Below are 27,221 nucleotides of genomic sequence, written 5' to 3'. Positions count from 1 at the left end.
GATCAACCATGGCGTTAGTGAATTTTACACAGAGATTAGGATAAAGACCTCCGGTTGAGATGATCTGCATATACCAGGCAAAATGTATTAGTACTGCCATGTATGGAGCAGGGGTGTGGGGCTATGCACAGGTGGAAGTTCTTCAAAAAGTGGAGAACAGCTTTTTAAGGTTTCTCCTTGCTGTTCCGCAAGGCACTACGACCTTCGTTTGCCATATAGAATTAAGTTTGCCTTACATTTCTGATACCATCAAGATGCAGCCAATTCTGTTATGGCACCGAATTTGGTCATCATCCAAATTAATTTTTACCCAAAGTCTGCTGAAGGATTGGCTTGCACTTGATAATTCCACCAAGATTGACTGGATTCGCTATGTGAAAAAGTTTCTGTATGATCTGGGTTTGGAAAAATACTATCACAATCCTACACAAATAGAATAAGTGCCAAGAAAACCTTTAAAAGCCCTACTTAACATGGAATTTGTCTGGTTATGACAGGTTTTTGTTGACCCGTTTTAGGTTCAACTTTTTTCATCGACTGGTTACCTTTCCAAAAACCAATGACTGGTCGAATCTTTTATCCCCTTGTCCCTGTGATGACATTTCAACCCAATCCCTAATACACTTAACCCTCTTCTGTAAATTCTATGTTGATCCTAGAAAACACTGGTTAGTTCCAATTTTAAAAAATCTAGGTTTACGCCAATGTCGGTCCGCCTTAGTAGTTCTCCAACTCATGAAATCTGATTGTACGGCACTGAATATTGTAACATTTTTAAAATTTAGTATTCAACACAGGAGTAATCTTTAACTGATGTATTTTTAATTCTGACCTGTTGATTATTTCCCTTAGGTTTTTCTAGAACAAAATGAGCATCTTATGTCATTTAAAAATCCTGGAATTAAATATTTTTAATATATGTATTAACTGTCACAAATGTAACTAATGTATATGTATGTACTTTTATGGTTTTCTCCTAACTGAAACCGAATAAAGTAATTTTTGATTTGATTTGAGTCCCGGACAGCGTCCAGCCGGGCACCAGTACTGACGTCATTTTCTCCATGTAGGCTACGCAGCCTACATAGAGAAAATGTAGAGTGCGCATGACTGCTTTGGTCGGCCGCAGGGCTGACCAAGCAGTCAGGGCACCAGAATGGCAGAAGCTACTCCTCCCCCAACCCGCCCACAACCGGGCAATCGCTTCCCACCCTCCCCCAACTAGTCATACCCCTGATGTCTGCTTTCTTGCAGCGCGAGAAGCAGAACATAAAATAGAATTTCAAATACAATTTTATATTCTGCTTCTCGCACTGCGAGAAAGCAGAGGGCGGCGCTCCGACGCCCTAATGGAGCAGCCGCCACTGTTCGTTTACCTGAGGGAACGCTATTTCCTCTATAGAGAAATAATATGAAAAAAACTGCAGTTGCACACATGCAAAGACATTGTGCATGCATTGTTGTACCCATTATACAATTGTGCCTGCAAAGAGTCCTTCTCACACAGGCAAACAGTCCTTCTCATGCACACAAGTACACCTGTAGGATTTTTCCCCTTCTGCCCGCTTCTACTAAGAAAACCCTGATGCAGGCCTTGGTACTCAGCAGGATTGATTACTGAAATGCCCTTTTGTTCTCAGCAAACACTTCGGCTATTAAGAGATTACAGGTCGTACAAAACACTGCTGCTCGCCTTACAGTTGATGCACCAGCTAGAACACCATCAGCACCTCTCCTAAATCAGCTACATTGGCTCCCTATCATAAAAAGAATACAGTTTAAAATAGGATGTATCATCTACAAGGCGCTCAGAGGGTTGGGACCTGTATATCTGACCTGCAAATTGACCCCCTATTCTCCTATGCGCTCTCTTAGATCTAGCTCAGAGCTACTGATTACTGTTCCAAGGATCAAAAAAGCACGTAGTGGAGCCAAAGCTTTTTCCTACAAGGCCCCTATTTTCTGGAACCACCTGCCTCTACATTTACGTGCCTGCTCCAATCTGATCCTATTTAGAAAAATGTTAAAAACATATCTTTTTTAATCATTCACTGGCACTGTTATGATGTTTAGTCCCAAGCGCCGAGATACCCTCATGGGTGATTCAGCGCTATATAAATTAATAAACATAAACATAAACTGTGTAGGCAACCAGCCCCTCTCATGTACACATGTAGTTTGCAATGCTTTCTAGGAGTACTCCTGGCACCTGTGTCTGCCGCAAGTGTCCAGGAGAACTCTTGCAATTGTTAGTAAATTCCTAGAATTCAGAAATCTACACCCATGAAAAATGGTACACCTATGGGGGAAAGTTTCTGAATTTACAACTGAAGCCCTCAGTTGGAAACAAACATTGTGCATGAAATGGCAGAGAAACACTGGGCAGGAAAAGAAGGGGAACGTGTGCATGAAGTGGGAGACAAACGCTTGGCAGGAAAGGGAGGAAAATGTGTGCATGGAGTGGGAGACAAACACTGGGCAGGAAAGAAAGGAGGTACAAGAATTCCAAAGGGCACCTGGATCCCAACCTAAGAGGAAGGACTACTGTTTCCTTTCTTGGTTCCTGTCTTGCCGGACATGAAAGGGACAGAGCACATTGACAGAAACCTTTAAGCTACGAGAACCAAAAAGATCATAGTACCAGAGTTGCCTTCAGAAACCAACACCATTCATGATATTTATAATACAGACTTAAGGGAGATGGAACATACGTATGGATTAATTATAAAAATTATTGAAAGTAAAATCATGAAGAAACAGACTCATTAATTTGTCTTTTTGGCTCAGTTGTTTGAAATTATTTATGTTCTTTTTGTTTTTCCTGCCTAGGAAGCCTGAATAGTGATGGATCACAGAAACTATTTGACCGAGAATTTGTGCTCATGTTTTCAGTATTTGATGAAAGTAAAAGCTGGCAAAAATCAGCATCTATTGAACAAGGATCAGCAATGTACGCAATTAATGGGTACATCAATGGAACCATACCAGGTAGGCAATACTTTTTTATCATAAAACCTATGAAAAGGTGTAAATGCACAAGTGAATTGTTTCTTAATAGTTGCAGTGTAGGATTCTGCACTATAATATGGTCACAGTGTAGAAACTTAAATTGCAACTATAATAAATTGGATTATTATTTGAGGTGGGTGACTACTCAGCTCAAGGAATAATCACAATCTTTGTCAGGGTGAACCCTCAAAGTCATTAAATCAACCTGAGCTCAACTTCCTGGTAGCTATGGCACAGAGCAGAGAGACTTAACCTAGGACATTGTGTAAAGTATTTATGCAATTTGAAAACAGTAATAACGTTGAAATGCAGTCCAATAAAAATCCCAAACCGAATTAGACATATAGAGTAAAATGTAAAAATACAAAATGACAAAATTCCAATAATGGGATTTGGAGATATGAATTTTGTAAGTTTAAGTTGGAATAGCGCCAAAAAGCACAAAGTGCCTATGACAGTCGAAGGCCACGATAGACTGGGACCTACGTGCAATTTCAGGCTGACCGAAATGGAGCTCAGATCAGATACAGCAACCTGATTTGTCCTAGTTAAAGGTTTTACCTTCTGATTTAGGCCCTATTTAAAGTCTGGTGGACACGATTTATTCCATCAGGTGCAATGTAGTGAAGTACTCCATTGCCTAGAGGAAGTACTAGCCTGGCAAACTTAGAGATGTCCACTGACCCAATGGAAACCCTTGCATTTGCCGAAACTGCCATCATGGTGGTTTCTGTCAATGTATTGAAAGTTTGACAGACAGCTTTATTAATGTGACGGAGCCGTACAGCACACTGACAATTTTTGAAAAAATTATTTTCAAAAACAGCATTCCAAAGCTGGATTTTATTTTGAAAATAAATAAAAAATGGACCTTCCTCACCATTGGAGTTTTCTCTCAAGGCATGTGGGTCATTTTAGAGATTTCATTGCCCCTTATCACCAGGTTTTACCTGGCGGTGATAGACAGTGAAAATTTGCCATTTGTTCTCTCACTCTAAATAGGCCAGGTGGACAAATGGCAAAATCTTAGACAACCCTTACTCCCTCATACTGTTGGAGGTGTATGCCACCATCAGAGGCAGAGTAGTCACTGCTAACAACATACTGATGGTCCACCTGACTGTAAATGAGGCAAGCAAACCTTCAGGTTGGCGATGGGGGGGTACTCTGTCACCTCTGTGACAGAGTCCTGTCTCTGCAAAACTCAAAATCATGCCCTAAGTACTCTGAGTCCCAATTTACCACAGAACTACACTTCTAAAGCCCTCCATGAACCCCAAAGAAGGCTGCTAAAAACTCAGTGTGTCAAGCAGAGGCTAACCAGATGACCCAGTTTATGTCAAGTGGCCAATGGTCAGCTGGGCAGTTGCAGGAAAGGCCTCTTGTAGCTTGAACGGAAGGTCAGCCTTTTTACCCATTGCATCCACTTCTTTGTCCAGAGTACAAGCAAGAGCATCTTCAGGCGTTCCGCCTTCAAGGCTCCTTTCAGGCCACAGCCAGTAGATCCAGTTCTTTCCTGTTTTCCACAGGTCCAGGAAATGTTCTGAAGTGGGTGCCTGGAGATGCCAGATTTATGCCTGGCACAAGCTAGTGGGTGGAAATGACTCCTGGGCACACCCTAACCAATAGAGTGAAAGTGCCTGCGGCCAACGCTAACCACTTTGGGCCTTTTTTAGATTATGAAAGTCTTCGGCTACACTCAGCTTTGGCTCTGAGGGCTGGGGGTGTGTGGGGAATGTACTATATCCTAGTGTCCTCTCATATCTAATACTAAAATCCAGTTTGAGGCAGTGACTGTATCCACAATAAATCCAGAGACAGATGTTTGATAGAACAAAAGTAGGGGTTTCCAGCAACCAGATAGTTGAAACATAAGAACTGTTTTGCCATTCTGCCTTCCTTTCAAGTGCGCCCCCAGTGTTATATGTACAACCCAGAGACAGAAGTCTGGTGAGAAAGAGCAGGGTTCAACAGCAACAACACAGCGGATTTGCAGGAACTGTCTTGCAATCCTGTTCTCTGCATTTTACCTTTCAAGTGTGCTCGAAAGTGTTATATGTACATCCAGCAGACATCTAAAGCAGGATTTGAGACTGTAATGTCAAAAAGGAAGCTCACAGCCTCCACCCTGCATATTCGGCAGGGTTCAGAGGAGTCATCTCTACCCATTCAGGTCCGCTTATTATTTCCTCCTCGGAAGTATTTTAAAGCTTTTTGTCCCCTATTCAAATGCTTATCCGTGTCAGTGAGATCAAATGCAGTTTAGCCTCCAAGAACTTCAGGCAGGGAAAAATATCTTTCCAAATGTTACTTTTCTTTAATATTTATCAAAAATGCAAATTCCCCATTGAATTGGATTTTTAATGTCTGTTAAAAAATTATGTTTAACTATTTTCTAGCTAGTACCATTTAAGAGGTACAGTGTTAGTAGTTTTAATATGTATTCTGTTTTACTTCATATTACATCTACTCCTGCCCCAGTGAAATGCAGCTTTTGGCCGGCTCACTCTAAGGCAGAGGTCTTCAAACTTTTTGATGCCGAGACCCCCTTGTAAAACCTTTTTAGGCGTAAGGACCCCCTTCCGACAAAAGTTTCTAGAAACTGGTATTCCTCATCATCAACTTTTGACAACCATAAATGCGCCTGTTAGACCTCAACACATCCATCCATCATTCATCCACCCACACTTTCACAGATCCATCCATCCTTTCATCCTTCCTTTCATCCTTCCATCCATTCTTCCATCCCTACATCCATCCTTCAACCATCCACCCTTTCATCCTTCCATCCATCCATCCATCCTTTACCCATCCACCCTTCCATCCATCCACCCATCATTCATCCACCCACCTTTTCACACATCCATCCATCATTCATCCATGCAACCTTTTATCCATCCATACATCCATCCACCCTTTCATCCATCCATCCATCCTTCATCCGTCCACCCTTTCATCCTTCCATCCATCCGCCCTTTCATCCATCCTTTCATCCTTACATCCATACATCTATCCTTCATCCATCCACCCTTTCATCCTTCCATCCATACATATATCTATCCTTTACCCATCCACCCTTCCATCCATCCACCCATCATTCTCCACCCACCTTTTCACACATCCATCCATCATTCATCCATGCAACCTGTTATCCAAATATTCATCCATCCACCCTTTCATCTTTCCATCCATACATCCATCCTTCCTCCATCCACCCTTTCATCCATACATCCATCCACCCACCCTTTCATCTAGCCATCCACCCATCATTCACCCCCCACCTTTTCACACATCCATCCATGCATCATTCATCCATACAACCTTTTATCCATCCATACATCCATCCACTCATTCTGCCATTCATCCATTCATCCTTCATCCGTCCACCTTTTCATCCTTCCATCCATCCACCTTTTCATCATTCATCCACCCTTTCATCCATCCATCCACCCTTTCATCCATCCATCCATCCTTCATCCATCCACCCTTTCATCCTTACATCCATACATCTATCCTTCATCCATCTATCCTTCACCCATCCACCCTTTCATCCTTCCATCCATACATCCATCCTTCATCCATCCACCCTTGCATCCTTCCATCCATACATCCATCCTTTACCCATCCACCCTTCCATCCATCCATCCACCCATCATTCATCCCCCCACCTTTTCACACATCCATCCATGCATCATTCATCCATGCAACCTTTTATGCATCCATACATCCATCCTTCATTCACCCTTTCATCCTTCCATCCATCCATCCTTTAGCCGTCCACCCTTTCATCCATCCACCCATCATTCATCCCCCCACCTTTCACACATCCATCCATGCATCATTCATCCATACAATCTTTTATCCATCCATCCACCCTTTCATCCATCCATTCTCCGTCCACCCTTTCATCCTTCCATCCATCTACCCTTTCATCCATCCTTCATCCATCTACCCTTTCATCCTTACATCCATACATCTATCCTTCATCCCTCTATCCTTCACCCATTCACCCTTTCATCCTTCCATCCATACATCCATCCTTCATCCATCCACCCTTTCATCCATCCATTCACCCATCATTCATCCACCCATCTTTTTACACATCCATCCATCCATCATTCATCCATGCAACCTTTTATCCATCCATACATCCTTCATTCATCTACCCTTCCATCCATCCACCCTTTCATCCATCCATCCACCCTTTCATCCTTCCATCCATCCACCCTTTCATCCTTCCATCCATCCACCCTTTCATCCATCCATCCACTCTTTCATCCATCCATCCACCCATCATTCATCCACCGTTTCACATATCCATCCATCCTTCATCCTTACATCCATCCATCCACCCATCATTCATCCACCCACCTTTTCTGTGCCTCTCTCATGGGGGGGAGGGGGGGGGTCAATATCTCAGCTTCGTCTTCCTTCTTTTCCAGGAAGGGCATCTCTGTGCCTCCCTGCTGAGGGCGGGAGGGGGGACGTGTCACGGGACCCACAGCTCCAGGCGCGCAACATCCATTATACTCAAAGGGCTACACTACAGCCTGCTCCCCCAGACCCCACCCCCACCCACTTTCCCCCGTCCCCCAGCTCGTGTGTGTGAGCCTGGCTAAAACCGTTTCAGGGACACACACACACAGCCACACCCGAGTACTTGACATGTCTTTAAAAGACCTTCTACTTGTTTATGAGCCTTTGATGTTTTTCACACCTCGGTGTGAATTAGGCCTCCGCCATGAGCACCCTCGATCAGCCCAACGCCAGGAATTGCATGCCCCTGACAGAATCTGCGACCCGCCTCCAAGGACTCCACGACCCCCCTGGGGTTCGCGCCCCACAGATTGAAGACCTCTGCTCTAAGGACATCTTAATACATCATAATATGACATTTCTACATGTCCTATTTTTAAATACCCAGTACCCTGCCTTAACGCCCAGGACCTGGGTACATCTTGTAACATATACAAGGGACTTATGGGTAAATTAATTATGCCAATAAGAACAATTGTAATGGTTCAGCACTCTTTTTTAATGGACGGTATTACTTCTTATTCATAGTAATTGAACACACAACTCATGATATTCCATGCACAATTTCAATAAATCATTTTCTCCGATAAGTGTATTTTGAGGACAAATATTCATTCTTGGTGGAAATTTCGTCCATTGAAAGCTGACAGGGGTTGAACTTTCGGTTCTGTGCTCCTTTCTAAGCGTCTAAATATTTTTTCCCATGGTAAGGTTGGGTGTTATACATTTTCTAAGTACATCATTGTACAGTAACACTTTCAATATGCAAGACCACATTTTGAACTGAATGTTTGAAAACAGTTACTTTCCAAAGTTCTGTTAGTGGTGGGAACACATCTATGTTGCCAGGGATTTCTAGATTCTAGATTGGTATCACTGTGTTTTCCGTCTTGAAGTTTACAATATGTGAGCAAAACTCTTCTTTTAATCTTTAATACCGACTTTCAGCTCTCCTTTCCTATAGTCCTTTTGGGCCCCTTGGCTTCTCGATTGCCTTTGCCTTTAGATACCTTAGATTTGCAACTATTAGATCTGTTGTTGACAGTTGCTGTTAAGGTTATACTTATGGAATGGAAGTCTTTTTCTTCCGTGTCATATCATACGTGGTGGGCATGGGTTTCGTTTCTACGAAGTGCACACATTTCAGTTGACGTGGCTTGTCTTACTCCTACTATCTCTAGTAATGTCTGGAGAGCTCTTGACACTTACATGGACTTAGCCTCGAAGGGCTTGGTTACCCAGTATCCTTTTGTATCATCGAATTGACTGCTGTTTGTTATTTGTGTGGTGTGTTTTTTTTTGTAGTACGATAGTGGATCCTTCTCTCCCCTTTTTTCTCTCCTGCCTTTTTCTTTTCTTTCCCCCTCTGCCTCTCTCTTTTTAGGGCTCGGACTCCTCCCCACTGTAAAGTGGGAGGAGTTTCGAGAACTAATGTTAAAGAAGAAAAAAAAGTATCTCCTAGGGCTTTTGCCGAGACAAATTCCACACATTCCTTTGCGTGTTCTGTCATCTGGCCAGTGATTCGTGTTCGTTGTGCTGTCGTTTTAATAGGCTTGAAGTGATAGGGTAAATGTAGTTTTGTTCCGCCATTTTGGGCATATTTCGTTCGTGCTCGCGCAAAGAAGTACATTAATTATAATTAGGAGCTGTCAGGGTGCCTCCGTAAGTGAATGCAGATGGCCGGGCGCGTTCACCATTCAGCAGCGCTCAGCGCGCAGCTGCTGCATGCCAGGCCGGGAAAGGGACCATAAAGTAACATCTCAGTAAAAACAGGAATAAGTGAGCCGCTGGTGTTATTCCTGCCCAGAGCACATCAGGACAGTTTCACAGCACGCTGGGGCCCTGTCTGCCATTTAACAGTTGGATAAACTTCTCCTGCAGGGTCACGCTTATTAAAAGTCGAGGAGGGAGTACAAATTGCCTGCGGTGTGCAGGCCGCTGTGAAGCCAGATGTGGACGGAAGACCCCGCAGGGGGGGCCAGACTAGAGCGCGCCTTTGATCGCCGGCACGAATGACAGAAGACACCGCGGAAGCATATATATAATAACGTTATTTGTTTGTACCGTCTTCTTAACCCTGAGTTTTTGAAACGACCAGGCCGGCATCTGATCTCAGGCAGTGAACCCATTTCAGATGTAACCTCATATAAACAGTTTTCATGGGCGGGGTGAGGAAGGCAGCCAGTGATCGAGGCGAAAGCGCTTTCAAAAGTCGCTCAAACTTTCCGGAAGCCCAGATCCTGCTGTTGTGAGAGCTTTTCTGTGTGATTTCCAAATGCGTTCTCCCTCACAGAAGGAATCCTTCCCCACCACAAACATTTAAACACATTCTTCGGCAGGGTTTCGGCTGCTGAGGGCGGCCTGCGCGCTGCAGGTAACAGCCTGCTCTTTGCTTTCCTGGTTTCGCTCTCACTGGGGACCCGAACCCACATCCCCTCGCATTGTGACCTTTCACCTCCTGCGTACCCCAGACCCACACAGTAGCTGGACCGTGTATGGACAAGGGTGCATTGTGATGGAGGAGAGCAGAAAGGTGGCTTTCAGTGTTTTTGGAATGTGTGGTTATGTGTGGAAGTATTTCAATAAACACTTTGAATCAAAGAAAAGTGAGGGTAACTTTCAAATACCCTTTGAAAATCTTTAAGTGCAGTTCCTGTACTTTTCTTGAAGAAAGGGCAGCCTTATAGGTTTTCTTTCCAGTAACTATTTTCTCCGTCAGGCTTCCGGCACCTCCGCCTATCTTTGCTGTTTCAAACTGCACTTTGACTTACTCAGACTAATAGGTGTGAAGAGAGAGTGATCTTTGTTTCCCCTGCTTTGCCTTTTTCATAAACCTTTCCACTAGCCCCTTGGTGCCCAGTATAGGTCCACAAAGGCATCCTCTTTGCCAGAAGTTCAGGGTATCCATGTAAAATAAATGTACATGTAGTGTATCCCAGTGAAACTCACCTACTTAAACCATGGCTATCTTATAATTCCGGTGTGAATCTGTCCCTCCTGGACGTATGTTGGACACTCCTGCTACACTAGTTTCATCTATTAACCTTGCAAGCTAGTCTTTTAGGTCAAGTTGGTGCTCTCATTTTCACTAATATGAAGAGTTCAATTTTTTGAGTGATGTCTTCTATCATCTGATTCCACCCAGCAGCAATATTGCCCTTAAGTACATCTGAAGTGCATTTCCCATTATCTTACTATACCCCAAAGCCCTCTTTCTGCCCTTCAGGGCATACTTTAATAGTATGGCTTTTCTTGTAGTTCCACCAAAGAGCACTTATACAGCCTATACGGGCATGTTTTGTTCTAAAAGTAAAACAGTTCAAAACTGCTCTAATTGGGTGGAACCAGATAGATCGATTACTCGTATGAGATTTTAGGTGACAAAGTATGTGGTGATGTCATTGACCTGTTGGTACATGGTCACAGAATCAATGATAAACCTAAGGGTATTGTTTTTTTTTTGGTTTCGTAATTGAGGCCAAGACCGAACTTTGCAAAAAACACAGGCTGTGAACACATTGTGTGTGTTTTAATGTTGCACTTCGTTGTAAATCCTTGACATACCTTTTTTTGCACTTTGGCTGCAGCTTGTATAAAGAGACTCGCCATCCTAAGTGTGCAATTCATTCCTTTCTTAGTTCGTCTCACCTCCTCCCTTCTTTTCTACTCTCCCCCCGCCCCTCCTATTTTCTTGCCATCGCTGGTTGCACTCTCTCCTCTCCGCTACTAGTAATACCCGATGCAGAGTGGCGGCGCAGAGTGGCGGCGCAGAGTGGCGGTGCGGAGGTGCAGAGTGCAGAGTGGCGGCGCAGAGTGGCGGTGCAGAGTGGCGGTGCCGAGGTGCAGAGTGCAGAGTGGCGGTGCAGAGTGGCGGTGCAGAGTGCAGAGTGGCGGTGCAGAGTGGCGGTGCAGAGTGCAGAGTGGCGGTGCAGAGTGCAGAGTGGCGGTGCAGAGTGGCGGTGCAGAGTGCAGAGTGGCGGTGCAGAGTGCAGAGTGGCGGTGCAGAGTGCAGAGTGGCGGTGCAGAGTGGCGGTGCAGAGTGGCGGTGCAGAGTGGCGGTGCAGGTGGCGGTGCAGAGTGGCGGTGCAGAGGTGCAGAGTGGCGGTGCAGAGTGGCGGTGCAGAGTGGCGGTGCAGAGTGGCGGTGCAGAGGTGCAGAGTGGCGGTGCAGAGTGGTGGTGCAGAGTGGTGCAGAGTGCAGAGTGGCGGTGCGGCGGTGCAGAGTGCAGAGTGGTGGTGCAGAGTGGCGGTGCAGAGTGCAGAGTGGCGGTGCAGAGTGGCGGTGCAGAGTGGCGGTGCAGAGTGGCAGTGCAGAGTGGCGGCGCAGAGTGGCGGCGCAGAGTGGCGGCGCAGAATGGCGGCGTAGAGTGCAGAGTGGCGGTGCAGAGTGGCGGTGCAGAGTGGCAGTGCAGAGTGGCGGTGCGGAGGTGCAGAGTGCAGAGTGGCGGTGCAGAGTGGCGGTGCAGAGTGGCGGCGCAGAATGGCGGCGCAGAGTGCAGAGTGGCGGTGCAGAGTGGCGGTGCAGAGTGGCGGTGCAGAGTGGCGGTGCAGAGTGGCGGTGCGGCGGTGCAGAGTGGCGGTGCAGAGTGGTGGTGCAGAGTGGTGCAGAGTGCAGGTGAGTGCAGAGTGGCGGTGAGTGCAGAGTGGCGGTGAGTGCAGAGTGGCGGTGAGTGCAGAGTGACAGTGAGTGCAGAGTGACAGTGAGTGCAGAGTGACAGTGAGTGCAGAGTGACAGTGAGTGCAGAGTGACAGTGAGTGCAGAGTGAAAGTGAGTGCAGAGTGAAAGTGAGTGCAGAGTGACAGTGAGTGCAGAGTGACAGTGAGTGCAGAGTGACAGTGAGTGCAGAGTGACAGTGAGTGCAGAGTGACAGTGAGTGCAGAGTGACAGTGAGTGCAGAGTGACAGTGAGTGCAGAGTGACTGCAGAGACAGTGTGTCAGGGTGCACATTGTGTGAGTGTGCAGAATGAGTGTGCAGGGTAAACAGTGTGTGACTATGCAGGGTGACATTGGGAGTGTGCGGGTGAGCAGTGTGTGAATGTTACGGGGCAGTGTGTGAGTGTGCAGAAAACACCACACACACATAACGCACACACAAACCACACACCTCAGTCTCTCAACACCACACACTTGTCACCACTCAACACAACACAGTCACCACCACACTCACTCCCCAGGCTCACCCCCACAGACTCACCAGCACACACTCACCAGCACACAGAAAACAACACACACAACAACACACCCCCAGCCGTCAATGAATGCTTTCACCATGCACAAACACCAACAACCATCATCCATCTGTGCACGCTTTTACCAAGCACACACCCACCAGCCGTCAGTGCACCCTTCCACCAGGCACACACACCTCCAGCCGGCAGTGCACTTTTCCACCAAGCAATCGCAGTATGGTACACTTTACTTTTAAACATATTCATATAAAGCACAGCATGCCACCATTGGTAAAATTACAATTCAACCAACATACTTCCACTACACACCACATGCACACACTCCATAACACATGGCAAAAAGACATTGGCATTTATAATGCCATTAGCTCAAACTCAAATAAATCCGAGCCCGATTGCATTTCTAATGCTTGTTTCTTTCTCTTTTCTTCTTTTTGCTATCATCTTTTCTACTCTTTCATTCTTAATAGTGATACCGTATACGAAGATTGTGTTTCACTGACATTCCCCTCATGGTTTTCTTCTCTTTTTTTTTTTTTTACAATTATATTGCTCGCTGGATTTAGTTGTTCTTCATTCGAAGATGCCTAATGCACCAATGGATTTTGTTTGTATCACTCTATATTCTATTTAATTATTTCTTTTGTTTCTTAAAATTTAATAAATTTATTGAACAAAAAAAAACTCTACTCTGAAAATCTCCATAATGTTTCAGTTCATCAGAACTGTCATTGACACCATAGTTACTATGTCTTTCAATAACAACATCTTGTTTTTCACATATTTCACTGTAAACATATTACTGCATAGTTAGCATACCCTTCATAAATAATCACAGTATATTATCTATCATTCAGTGATTTTCCATTATATAGGATAGCTACTCATTTATCTTGTTATAAATGTAATGCTGTATAACCCTGACTTTGACTCTTAAAGCATAAGCTGCTCCCATAACGCATTGCTCTCTAAGTGCTTTCTTCCTATACAAGTCCATTTTGCACAACCCATGTCACACTTGAAATCCAACAAAGCAATGTATTACTTTATTGTTATCGCACAGTGGCTTCAGCTTTTTGTGATTACATACCTCTTAAGACAAGGCTGTAATTACTGAACTAAATCTATTGTCAGTCAGAAAAGGATCTCAAATTCCAAGGAACCTTTAACACTGGAGCTGGTATTTAATAGCCACTACGGCCGGCTATAAGGCTATATTAGAACAATGAAATGTTTGAAGCTCCATTGAAAACAATGTAGTAGCTCCGCACTTATAATGGCTGGTATAAGCCGGGAGCTCCAACATGCCAATGGTTCTTTGTTCACAGCTCTATCTGTGAACAAAGGATTCAGGGAGCCTGAGGGGATTTCAATCCCCTTGCGCTCCCTAACACCTTTGTTTAATTTGTTAGAACATTATGCCTTCTAGTGGGAGAAGGTTCTTATAGCCTTATAGCCCTTCGTAGCTGGGCTATAGCGGCTATTAAAGTCCTGCTGCCTTGTTAAAGTCCCTCGCCTTCGGCTCGGACCTTTAACGCTGCAGCGGGCCTTTAATAGCCAGTATAGCCCGCTATGGCGGGCTATAAGGCTATATTAGACCATTGGAATGTTGAGCACTCCATTGAAGACAATGGAGTGGCTCTGGGTTTATAATGGCTGGTATAAGCCTTCTGCTCTAACATTCCAATGGCTTTCTTTCTGTTTCTCCAATTTTAATTTAAAACATTCTATTATTAGTGGGTGAAATGTTCTAATAACCTTATAGCCTTTCTGCTTCTGGCTATACCTGTTGTTAAAAGCCCTCACCCTCATTATAGGACATCGCCTGATGCTCGCTATAACTCAAGTTCAGGACCTTTATTAAACAGTATAACATGCGGCAGTGGACTATACGGCTAGATAAATGCATACCATACAAGAGTGGTAGCTGTAATAATCAACAGGAGGTCCAATCATCACATTTTAAGCCATTCTATTGGTAAGAGAGAGGGAAGAGTTATATCCTTGCTAGTTAAAGATAAAAAGCTCATAATGGCCTGTTCTTTTTATAGCTCATATGTGAACAAATTAGTTTTCTTAGTTGGAAATCTATTTTGTCAGCAATCTTGAATTTGACTTTATTTGACCAGATTTTAAGGTACCTCCATCCCCAAGGCTATCTTGAATGTGTAAAGGGAAAATTATTCTAATACTCTTCAAGCTATGGTCAGGTCTCAAAAGCATTTAAATGACACGTGTTTGTTAGGTATTAGATAAACATATTTTCTTTTTATTCACACTAACATAGAAATATTCCCTTACTAACATTAGGAAGTAGGAGCGTTCTTACTTGATCTATACATTTGGTTATAACGATAAGAATTAAAGGTATTATTAGGAAACATATAAAAGATTCGTGTAGTTCCTAAATACACAACATTGTACATTTGGTGTATGATGATCCCTGCTGGAAATTGATGTAAATCAATGACAATCAACTTAATATAAAAGATTCACACAAAATTAGTATGAGAAGCAAAGAATTTGCCGTTGCACTTCTCTTAAGTCACTTTAATGGTTTGGAGGTCAGAAAAGTCGTTGATTCCAGCTAGGCCTGATCCTTGATTTCTTTCTCCTTTCCCTCACTAGTGAGTACCTAATCTTTGAATGTCTATTGGCCTTTTGGAAGTCTTATAGATCCTCCATTAGAATGACACATTTCTTTTAACTTTCACAACAAGAATATGCTGTGGCACATATCTGTACCTTCCAGCCACTTCAGGGTCTTAACATACTTGCTTTGGGGACCAAGTGATTCCAGCTAGCTTTACCTTTGCTTCCCTCTCCTGGCCATACTACTCACTACCTTACCTCATGTTAAGGAGCAGCCATTTTGAAATAATCTACTTGGGCTGGCATGCCCCCTTGTGAGATGACATAACTGTGCAAATATCAGTGATTTTACATTGGGGACTATTCTGTCATATTTATTCTCAGCTAATAAGGTCCACATTTCCATTCACCCCTGCTTCTCTACTCATTGCCTGCCCATTTAATGCAGACAGGCCATTTTAAAGTCAAACAGGTCATTTTAAAGTCAAAGAGGCCCGTAGCTGAGCCAGTGTGGCTACTGACACCTTCGAACTTCTTTCTTTTTTAACAGCTTTCTGATTGAACTATTTTTCAGAACTTCCTAGTGATGGGTGGGCTCAAACATAGCTCTTCCTATATAATGATACAGGTATTGTAGCCGATTAACATCGAGAGTTAATATATGGTGTTTTTCCAAACTGGTGCTGTTTGTAGTAATAAGGTAGAGGCCAAAACAAAATGTTAAACATCACAACCTCACATTTTTTTTTACCAGTGATCATCACTGTAAAATGAGCTACTTCCCCTATATCTAGGTTCTATAACGGGTTTGCTGATAAATGCAACATTAGCTGGCATTAAAATGTGTATTATTTATGAATTGATCCTATTTTAAAATCTGTTTCATTTTGTTTTGCATTTTTATTGCCTTATATCTATTCCTTAATAATAGACAACCACACACCTTGTGGTGTAGCTCTTGTATTATTTAGATTAGAGAACACAGGCCAGAATTCAATATTTTTTTCTGATGAACAAAACCCCAAAACATTACATAAACACATTATACACAGTCTGCTATCAACTCGTCAACATTTTTGTTATGAGGCTAGCTCCCTGGTTCTTAGGATCATGATGTATCAGGGGTTATTAAGGTATTTATCCAATTATATAAACACCAATCAAAACATTCAGAAATGAATATGCCTGTTGATCAAATGAGTAATGAGCGGTTGATGAACCTCTACCTTTTTCTTTGGTGATAGCTTGGTCTTCTAATACTCATAACCACACTGAAGGAAAGGTGAACTTTCCAAATTCACAGATTGCAGAGAGAATTTGTGTTTGGTTTCCAGGTGAAAATGTGGTGCGTTCTATGTTAGGAAAATGAAAGGGGAATACAGGTAAAATTATCTGACTGTTTAGAATATATTTGTTTATTTACTGTGTTATTATTCTGTGCTACCAAAAATTATAACTGAAAAATAAGACTATTACTATTTCTGTCAAATTTCTAACATGACAGAAATACTGAGATAGAAAATTGACAATTCTGATTTATAAAGATGTGTACCTGTTGTCCCGCCGGAGGACGACGGCGGGACAACAGGTACAAGGCAGGCACTGGCCAGAAAGACTGGTCATCCCCTTACCGCTTCCCTCCAGGAAGCCTTGGCTAATAACCCAAAGCGTATGCATGAGAAGGGAATCCCCCTCTCACATATAGAAAAACACCTTAGTGAGTGTATCACATAGTCTGTACCACAACACTAAGTCTGTTTTATCACACCACACCTTTTTAAAAAACGGTCCTGAGGAAAGCCAGAATACTCTAAGGCACTGGCTGAAACATGCCGACCATCTGAAGGATGCAGGGGGCAGTAACTCGCCACCCTCACGCGTCCTGTAGCCTTACTTTTAACCGCTGGTGACGGCCCAGTTATTAAAATTTAATTTACCCTCGGGTACTGGGACCACCACCAAGCAATTTTAAATCACAACTCACCCAACCTCACTGCACTCTCAGCAATATACCAGCTCCGCTGTAATCAAGCGTCGTAGCACACCCGGGACATAGTAGGTGTCACTGGGTGGGCCCGATGATGAAGCATGCCACCAACTAGGTTGGTGGGTGAGGGCTTCATGAATACACCAACAAGGTGCCCGTGACAGAACTAATTTGAGTACTGTAACACTTTGGTCAACTTAAGCTAGTCCTCTTTGTTTAATCACATATAAACCCTCGGGGACTCGGAATAGCTAACTAGTCCTCTCTCTCCCTCTTGTTACACGCATACTCTGTATTAACTACTTCAGAGAATGAAATTGGCTGCATTGTTGTTTTTTAAAGCATCTTGAAGCAGCCCTCATCCACGAGTGCCACATAATCATAATATTGTTAAGCTAGGGAGATTTGTACCTCAAAATAATAAATCTAAACTTACCTATATGTACTTACCTTGACAATATAGTAGTAGTCGATATTGTGGACGCAGTATTTTTGTAGGACAATATTTCGACTGCAACATTGTGACATGCAACTTTTTTTTTTACCACATATCTGCACATTTTAGTTGCTTTCATTTCTGTTTTGGGCTTTGATTCATGAACTATGTGGTTTCCCAGAGATCATCCTGAAGAGTTATACATTGCTATATTTCTAAATGGTTAATGGTAGCAAATTACTTACTGGGTCATTTCTTCTTGAAATTAAATCCAGCATTCTGGCATATCTACAGCAAAGACCTCAGTGTTTGCCTTCATAGCCTAAATGTTTTCATGTAACGTCGTCTGATCACATCTATTTGTGTTGCCTAGGGACTTAAGTTGGATATAGATAATATAGTGGCTAACATTTAAGGCAAGATACATTGTCCATACATGAAGACCACCATTCAGAGCATTTCTGTCAGAACACTGATGTTTGCTGAGAAAATAAACACGTATTCGGGCATTTATGAAGGAGCCCAAGATTCGTCACAGAGAGGGCGAAATCATGGTGGCTGTTTAGCAGTGCAAAAGAAACAGTGCAACCGACCAATTGAGAATGAAGCTGATTTCGATTTGACAGGTTAATACAACCAAATCAGGACATAACTTTAATTTATTAATTAGCGTCATTAAATGAATCTAAACACAGTAATTCACTGCTATGATGTAGTAATAGTGGATAACCAAACTGATACCCACTGTTGCTAATCATATATGAATTCCCGGCTGCTCAGGCTGGGATTTTTTTTTAAACACAACAGAGCCACCCAAGACTGTATTTTGCTTATTACATATACCTCATGCTGCTACTCAAACCAATCTGCTATTGGACATGTACAAAAATGTAACAGGATGTCCTCAGACACCACCAGGTGCTATGCCTCATCATAGGACACACCACGCTCTCCAAAAACCCGGTTTGATGGAGAGGGGGCCTACACTTGAAGTTATGGTGGCACTTCTACCTAAGAAGCAACACGTGATCTAAATAGACTAAAACCAATATGACATCCTAAACAGACCTTTAAATTTTATAAAAATGTCACTTGGTAAGTGGAATTAGTACCCCATCACCACTGTACTATCAACTTGTTTCTGGCTGGTGGCCCATGCCAGCAGGTCAAATGTATAACAAAGGAGGGAGGGAGAGGGAAAGTGGATTCGGTCTCCCCTGACAATTTACATAAACAAAATGGAATCCACTCAGGTAGTGGTAGTGGTCCCTACAATGGTGGGGAGCACACAATGTTGTTTTGAATACCCCTCACACACCAACATGCCCCTTGGTGTCATGCTTCATCATTGGGGTCTTCGCACCCCTCTACGGGATGCGGCGTGCTACGACTCACGACTGCGTAGGAGCACTTGAAGTGTACTATGTGTTGGTGTGTGTAGGGAAAATAAGTGTGAGTGGTGAGGTTGTGAAATGTGATGGTTAAAAGATACCTGGCTCGTAGGATGAAAAATTAAATTTATTAAGCCCTCGGCTGGTATCGTTAAAAAGGGTGCAGAGTGAGGTTGCTACTGTGTATTAAGGTACATCAACCTCAGAAAGTGCGTCGACATGTTTCGGAGTGTAAAAACTCCTTCTTCAGGACGAGGATATGCACACCTCTCCTCACCTTACTCACATGTGGTGTAGGTGTGAAAGTGAACTCTACAAAAATTTTAAATTAACTATAGGTGTAATGTTCCTAATAGTGTTTCAATATAGTAGTCTGTTGCGCCCAATTGGCGTTCATAGAACAAGACTTATAAACTAAGGCTAGATGGCCTCATGAGCCTTCCTGGTGAAGCATGACACCAAGGGGCCTGTTGGTGTGTGAGGGGTATTCAAAACAACACTGTGTGCTCCCCACCATTGTAGGGACCACTACCACTACCTGAGTGGATTCCATTTTGTCCATGCCAGCAGGTGGCATTCTTCAGAATGTGCTCTCACCCTTCTTGAGCCCATTCTTGTCATACCCCCTCCCTCTGTGACCCTCGCCCCTTCTCCCGCCGTCTTTTTCCCACCGTTTTTTCTCCCGCCGCTGAGCCCCTGCGGCCCGCCTCCCTTCTCTCCCATTGGCCGCCCCGCTCCCACCTCCCAGCTGCTCCTCCCTCCCTCTCATATGGAGGCCATGAAGCGGGTGCGCAGCAGACGCACGCAGCGGGCGCGCCGAAGGTGCACCGAAGGCAAGCCCGTCTGGGCCCGTCCGCGCCTGGACCGTGCCCAGAACCCCTGGCCCCCGATGTAGCCAGGCGACCCACCTCAGATACGACGCCGCTGCCCTCCACGCACTCAACACCGGCCGATCACCTGCCTGCTACCGTACCACCCCGAAACGCTCCCACGGACCCTTCACCTGCCAAGCCTGCAAATTCACCTGCCTTCGGACCAGCACCGCACCCGCCAGACCAAGCGCCAACAACAACCACCTCAAGTGCATCCTGCTTAATACCCGTTCCGTCCACAAACACGCCGTCGAACTCTGGTACCTCCTCGACACAACATCGCCAGACGTCGCCTTCCTCACGGACACCTGGATGAACGCCTCCTCAGCCCCCGACATCGCCATAGCCATCCCGGACGGCTTCAAGATCACCCGGCTGGACCGCATCAACCAAACCGCAGGAGGCATCGCCATCGTCTACAGGAACACCATCCGCATCACGACCAACTCTGATGACGCCCTCACCGCCGCCGAACACCTTCACTTCCAGATACACACGACCCCAAGACCACCCTCAGAGGGACTCTCATCTACAGACCCCCTGGACCACACACACAATTCAGCAAAGCCATCGCAGACTTCGTCAGCCCACACGCCCTCGCCTCCGCTGACTACATCCTCTTAGGGGACTTGAACTTCCACCTGGAAAACAACAATGACAACAACACCACCACCCTGCTGGACAACCTATCCAACCTCGGACTCAAGCAACTGGTGAACACCCCCACCCACTACGCCGGCCACACGCTTGACCCAGTCTTCTCCTCCAGCAACCACGTCTCCTTCAGCTACTCCACCAGACTACACTGGACCGATCACAGCTGCGTCCACTTCAACTTCAGTAAAACCACGACTCACCACCACCCGCAACAGGTTCCCTGAAGACGCTGGAGCAAGATCACCACCGACCAGCTCACCACGTCCCTGAGCCAAAACCCACCTACCAACACCACGGACACCAACGACGCAGCCCGCAGCCTCACCCAGTGGATCACCGACTGCGCCAATGTCCTTGCACCACTGAAGACCCCGCTAAGCAATCCCGGCAGCAAGAAAGCCTCATGGTTCACCGACGACCTCAAAGACTCAAAGAAAGCCTGCTGCACCCTCGAGAAAGCCTGGCGCCATGAACAGTAGACAGGAAACATGACAGCCCTCAAGAACGCCACCTGCAAACACCACCAGCTGATCCGCACCACCAAAAGAATATCATTCAGAGAACGACTGGACAACAACACCCACAACAGCAAGGATCTCTTCAGCATCGTCAAAGAGCTCTCCAACCCCAGCGCCAGCAACAACGACATCACGCCATCGCATGACCTCTGCGACTCACTCAGCACGTTCTTCCACCGCAAGATCACCGATATACACGACAGCTTCGGCGCCCAGACCACGCACCCAACCACCGAACCAACACCCCCTCCACCATCCTCCGCGCCTGGACCCCCGTCAACACCGAAGTCACCACCCACGTGATGAACACCATCCACTCCAGCTCCCCAGCCGACCCCTGCCCACACCACATCTTCAACAAGGCCGACTCCATCATCGCACCCCATCTCCGGAACATCATTAACAACTCCTTCGCGTCTGCCACCTTTCCGGAGAGCTGGAAGCACGCAGAGATCAGCGCCCTCCTGAAGAAACCCACCGCCGACCCCACGGACCTCAAGAACTTCCGCCCCATCTCGCTCCTCCCCTTCCCCGCAAAAGTGATCGAGAAGACCGTCAACATACAGCTGACCACTTTCCTTGAAACGAACGGCTCCCACGACTCGTCGCAGTCCGGTTTCCGAGCGAACCACAGCACCAAAACCGCCCTCATCGCAGCAACCGATGACATGAGGACCATGCTTGACAACGGGGAAACTGCCGCCCTCATCCTTCTCGACCTCTCGGCTGCATTCGATACAGTCTGCCACCGCACCCTGACGACCCGCCTCCACCCCTCCGGGATCCAAGGAAGAGGCCCTGGACTGGATCCCCTCCTTCCTCTCCGACAGAACTCAAAGAGTCCGTCTCCCGCCCTTCCGCGCTGCGGCCACCAAGATCATCTGCGGCGTACCCCAAGGCTCCTCGCTCAGCCCTACCCTCTTCAATGTCTACATGAGCCCCCTAACGGCCATCGCACGCAAACACGGCCTCAACATCATCTCCTACGCAGACGACACCCAGCTGATCCTCTCCCTCACCAATGACCCCGCCACCGCCAAAGCAAGCCTCCAGGAAGGAATGAAGGACGTCGCAGAATGGATGAAGCTCAACCGTCTGAAACTGAAATCAGACAAGACGGAGGTCCTCATCCTCGGACAATCCCCCTCCGCCTGGGACGACTCCTGGTGGCCCCCGGCTCTGGGCACCGCCGCCAAGCCCACAGACCACGCACGCAGCCTGGGAGTCATCCTTGACTCCTCCCTCATGATGACCAAGCAAGTCAACGCCGTTACTTCTTCCTGCTTCAACACCCTTCGCATGCTCCGTAAGATCTTCCGCTGGATCCCCACCAAAAGCAGAAGGCTGTCACCCAGGCCCTGGTTACCAGCTGACTGGACTACAGGAACGCCCTCTACGCTGGAACCACAGTTAAACTACAGAACACATCGGCACAACTCATCCTGAACATCCCCCGACACAGCCACATCTCTTCCCACCTGAGAGACCTGCACTGGCTCCCGTAAACAAGAGGATCACGTTCAGGCTCCTTACCCACGCACACAAAGCTCTCCACGACATGGCCCAAATACCTCAACAACCGCCTCAAGTTCTACACACCTACTCGCCAGCTCTGCTCTGCCAGCCTCGCCCTCGCCACTGTCCCAGGGATCCGCAGAACCATCACCGGAGGAAGATCCTTCTCCTACCTGGCTGCCAAGACGTGGAACTCCCTCCCCACCCACCTACGTCTGACCCAGGACCATCTCTCCTTCAGGAAGCAACTCAAGACCTGGCTATTCAAGCAGTAGCAGCAGACCGGCCCCCCCAGCACCATGAGACCCTCATGGGTGAGTAGCGCGCTCTATAAATGTTCTTGATTGATTGATTGATTGATTGATTGATTGATTGATGGAAACACAGGATCCAGGTATGGAAATATACACTAGTACGCTGCTACTAACAAAAGGGTCACCTTTGTTAACCTTTCATGTATCAGGCCCCTAAGTACCTGTAACAGAATAGAAATATGATTTTAAGACCTCTTAAGTTATGTAGATCTGAGATATGGAGACATGACCATCAGCATAAAACATTTGAATGATTGGTGAAAAAGTGACACTGCACACGTGAAGCGACATTATTTACAAGTGTATCACTTTGTGATACCAGCTCACAATCTTACCCCACTATCCGGTCATCCGGGCCCCATGGAGCAAGGGCTCAAGAACCCCTGTAGTCAAATTCTAGGGATAGCAATACCGGAGAAAGAGTAATTTCACTTTCAGTAGGTCCCAATGTCTATCACCATTTGCTGTAACATACATCAACGGATCAATATCTCAGAGAGCTTATCAGCGTAGCACTGGAGAGCAGGGAGTACAGCTTCTGGAGGGAAGGGAGGAAAAGGTATAAAGAGTGGTGGGTGGATGGCGCGGGGCCAGGTGGGACTAAGAGGAGAGGTAGTGTTACGTCTGGATCTCCCATTAGTTCTCTGCCCCGGCGTATCAATTAAGAGCAGGGGCGGATGATTTTGGAGCCCATACATAATATAAAAGTAAAATATAGATGGGTGAAAAAGTGAATGACATGGTGTTTTTCTCCTTGCGGTTCTGAGTGACATCAGAGACAGCTTGAACGTTGTTCTTATTTATTTGATGTCACTGAGAACCCCCTGATGAAAGATATCCTTGTACTATACATATATATATATATTTCTCATAGCAACTCCTTCCGGAGATCCAACACCCTTGGAGGGGTGGCGCGATGCCGGCAGAGAAAACCAGTAAAATCAATGCCGCCAAGAGCGAAGTTTCAATTCAGCACTCAGGTCCAGTAATAAACACCAGAGTCCACAGTTATACCAACATAATTTTTATGACATTACATTTTTATGGCATTAATAAACCTCTTTATGTTGGTTTCAGCATGCTCCGACAGCCATGTTGAGTAGTTAATGGGCTGAACAATAAAATTTTCAATTAAGTTTATCCTAAAGTCATAGTCCAGTCACTGAAGCACTGCTTCTGCGACCAGCCTATTTAAATCTGCTATCTCCATACTAATTCAGTAAGTATGTGAGCAATCTTTACGGAGAGCATGCCACAACTTATTCATATTTCAGTAACATTACACTCAGTGCTAATTTGTAAAAAAGGTAAGGGCCACGGCTCTTCTCAGGAGGCCACTGCATTCTGCACCACCCTATTGCCCCACCAGCGCTGCTAATGACAATTCCAACACAACTACTAGCCACCACACTCCTACAAATGTGACAATTCAGACTATTCCAAAGAACCAAAGTTATAAGAATGGTGTAGACGTCAGGTATTATTAATTTTTTAATGTATACTGAATGGTTAAACAACTATTGTGCTCGACTCAAAATTAGACAACAGTGCCACCATGTGGCAGACTGTCATTAGAACAGGTGCTGAAAATTGATCGCCGATGCCAAGCACTGGAAACCACTGGCTCAAATGAAGCACTGCTTTACACTACTATGACAGTTCTATTACTTCTAGCTAGAAAATTATCCACAGACTTGAACGATTGATATTCTTGAAACTGACTCTACAATTAGGGCGCCTTGTTTAGTTAACCCCGCCCCCTCCATTCTAGGACTAACGTGCCACACAGTCACATTATTAAGGTTACTAGGGCCTAGTTGGCCAGAATGAGCATTTCTCTGGTAGTCCAGCTCACTGCAGTGCTATTGGATGTCTTCAGAGTTCTATGTATCATATGCTCTCATTGTAAGGTAGACAGTTATGAGGGCTATGAAATGTTTTGGATCCATGTACCTGTTAGAAGAAGAATACTATGATATCTAAATGCCATGACTTCCTATCATCATTGTTCATGATGTGGCCCAGTGCTTATCTTTATTTCTCCGATTGCATGTCTGACAGGAATCCTTTTCCATGATATGCACAACTAAACAATGAATGTTTTGCAAATTTACTGTAGGTGTTAATTTTGTCATCATTTATTGTTTAATCTCAATGATGGTGCTTTCCTGTGCTGTCCTCTGTTATTGGAAAAAAAATTGCCTTTTGTTCTACAGATGCTGAAGTGTGCGCTTATGACAACATCAGCTGGCATTTCCTTGGAATGAGCTCCAAGCCAGAGCTGTTCTCCATCCATTTTAATGGCCAGGTCCTGGAAAGTAATACTCACAAAGTTGCAGTCGTAGGCCTTGTTGCAGGGGCATCGACCACAGCAAACATGACTGTCAGCCAGCCTGGAAGATGGCTGATATCCTCTCTTGTGCCAAAGCATCTTCAAGGTAAGATACCTTCCCCTGGCAAACACAGGTAAACAATCTACATCATTGTTTTTACTAATTATGTTACCCATGAGTACATTTCTGTCGTTTCTGATTACTTATTTGTTGACTCTTTTCTAGGTGTGTGTTAGTGGATTTTGTTTTGCTTTCTAGTATTTGTGTAGCGTGCAATAGCACTCCTGACTGTGGTTCTTCAGCGCTGAAACTGTTGTTCAAAGCAGTTAGTTACAGGTGTACCTGCATGTTAGGCTGGAGAGTGTAGTTCCGCTGTGTCCTTTGTGAGAAGAGGTAGCTGTGGTACAACCGGTCCTAAGATTTGCTCTGCTACTGTTACAGTGAATTTGTCAGTTGTGCTATGTGTGTAGATGTTTATATGAGATCTAAGAAGGCTGGAACACACTTCATGCAGTTTTTTTTGGCAATTAATCTTTTATGGAGTATCAAAACATACACCAGGTATGCGTGAAGAAACAAGTTGTCAACAATTTTGTGTACGCCAGCGGCGGCTGCCAGCTATGGGGAAGAGGGGGGCGTCAAATGGGGGCAGAAATATGTTAACTAAATTCATGCCTACATACATTACATTATCGTTTTAACCCCTTCTATGCTGATGACGGCCCCCATCCGTCATGCACCGTGGTGGGCGTGTGCTGATGATGGCTGGGGGCCGTCATAAACCCGCCCACTCATTAAAAGCGCTGCACAGGCGCAGAATCGCGGCCGCGCCCAAGGGGTTAAAGTTAAAAAGTTTAACTTTAAAATGGTAATGTAATGCAAGTCGGCTATTAGGGGTATTACACTTTCAAAAAATGAAATTTAACATACTTACCTTGCTGCACTCCACGCTGCGTCCTGCTGTTCTTCACTCCTTGGATCCAGCAACTGCCCTAACCAATCCTGGTGATGCTCTCAACCAACATGAGGCCAGTGCCAGGATTGGATGGAGTAGGCTCTCTTAGAGCTCCAAAGGGCACTTGAGGCCTTTGCTCGTTCTCAACCCAGCTGTCCAAGATAGCCAGGTTGAGAGGTTTAAAGTGTGCATGTCTGGCTGGTCGGTGCAAGACTGCTGGGCAAAAAGACTTGCTCTTTTTAGAGGGCCCAAACCATCACTCTTCTCTGCTGCTGCCTGTCAGTAGCCACCCCACCCCCCGTCCTGAGACTTCGGCTTGGGAAGGTGTTTTTTGCCGACTGAATGAAAAATAAAATGGTAATAATGTCTGTGCCATTTTATTTTTCATCTAGAGGCATTTGAACTAGTGGGGCGACACTCCTCTGTCTTAACGGAGGATCTGTTATTTGCATCACTCTCTCTAAAATGCCATTGAAAACATTTCTGTAAGCCATATCTCAACAGTTCGTAAGGTGACAGTTTTCCAAAAATGGAGAGCACATTTTAATGGCTGCTAAAGCTGTGATAAACCATCGCCCAGACTGAGTGGCAATCTCTGGGTATGGTGACAAATCATGAAGCATTACTACTGGGTCCACTAAATTCCCTTTTATCCCAGACAGGGGTTTCATTTCTGTCCATATACTTTCCAAATAGAACCTTCATTTTTGGCATTCTCACACTATGTGGATGATATCACTGTCTGTAAGATGACATTTCCACCAGGGTAAATTTCCAGAGATCATCACCCGAATTAATCTGTAAGGGGATCAATGCCACCTATGTATGATTGTTTAGTATTCAAGATTAATCCGGCATGCCTTAGGTGTTATTGTGATGCAGTAAGAGTTCCAATGAGTCATCACCTGTTTATTCTA

At 45.2% G+C, this 27,221-nt stretch overlaps 1 protein-coding gene across 3 annotated transcripts in view; it reads left to right on the top strand.

Annotated features, from left to right (window-relative positions):
• F5 (coagulation factor V) overlaps positions 1–27,221 on the top strand; it is a 786,312-nt gene that overhangs the window by 176,443 nt on the left and 582,648 nt on the right. For all 3 annotated transcript variants that reach the window (XR_015299279.1, XM_086934096.1, XM_086934094.1), the window contains exons 5-6: positions 2,830–2,988; positions 25,233–25,454. Coding sequence is in view for 2 of the 3 variants with exons in the window: in XM_086934096.1 (XP_086790222.1) it covers positions 2,830–2,988; positions 25,233–25,454 (381 nt within the window). In the remaining variant the exon portion in view is untranslated. The remainder of the gene's footprint in view (positions 1–2,829; positions 2,989–25,232; positions 25,455–27,221) is intronic.

Source organism: Lissotriton vulgaris, chromosome 8 (genome assembly GCF_964263255.1).
Source record: "Lissotriton vulgaris chromosome 8, aLisVul1.2, whole genome shotgun sequence".
NCBI lineage: Eukaryota > Metazoa > Chordata > Amphibia > Caudata > Salamandridae > Lissotriton > Lissotriton vulgaris.
The sequence above is the reverse complement of the archived record's forward strand: the minus strand, read 5'-3'. Positions and strand labels throughout refer to the sequence as shown.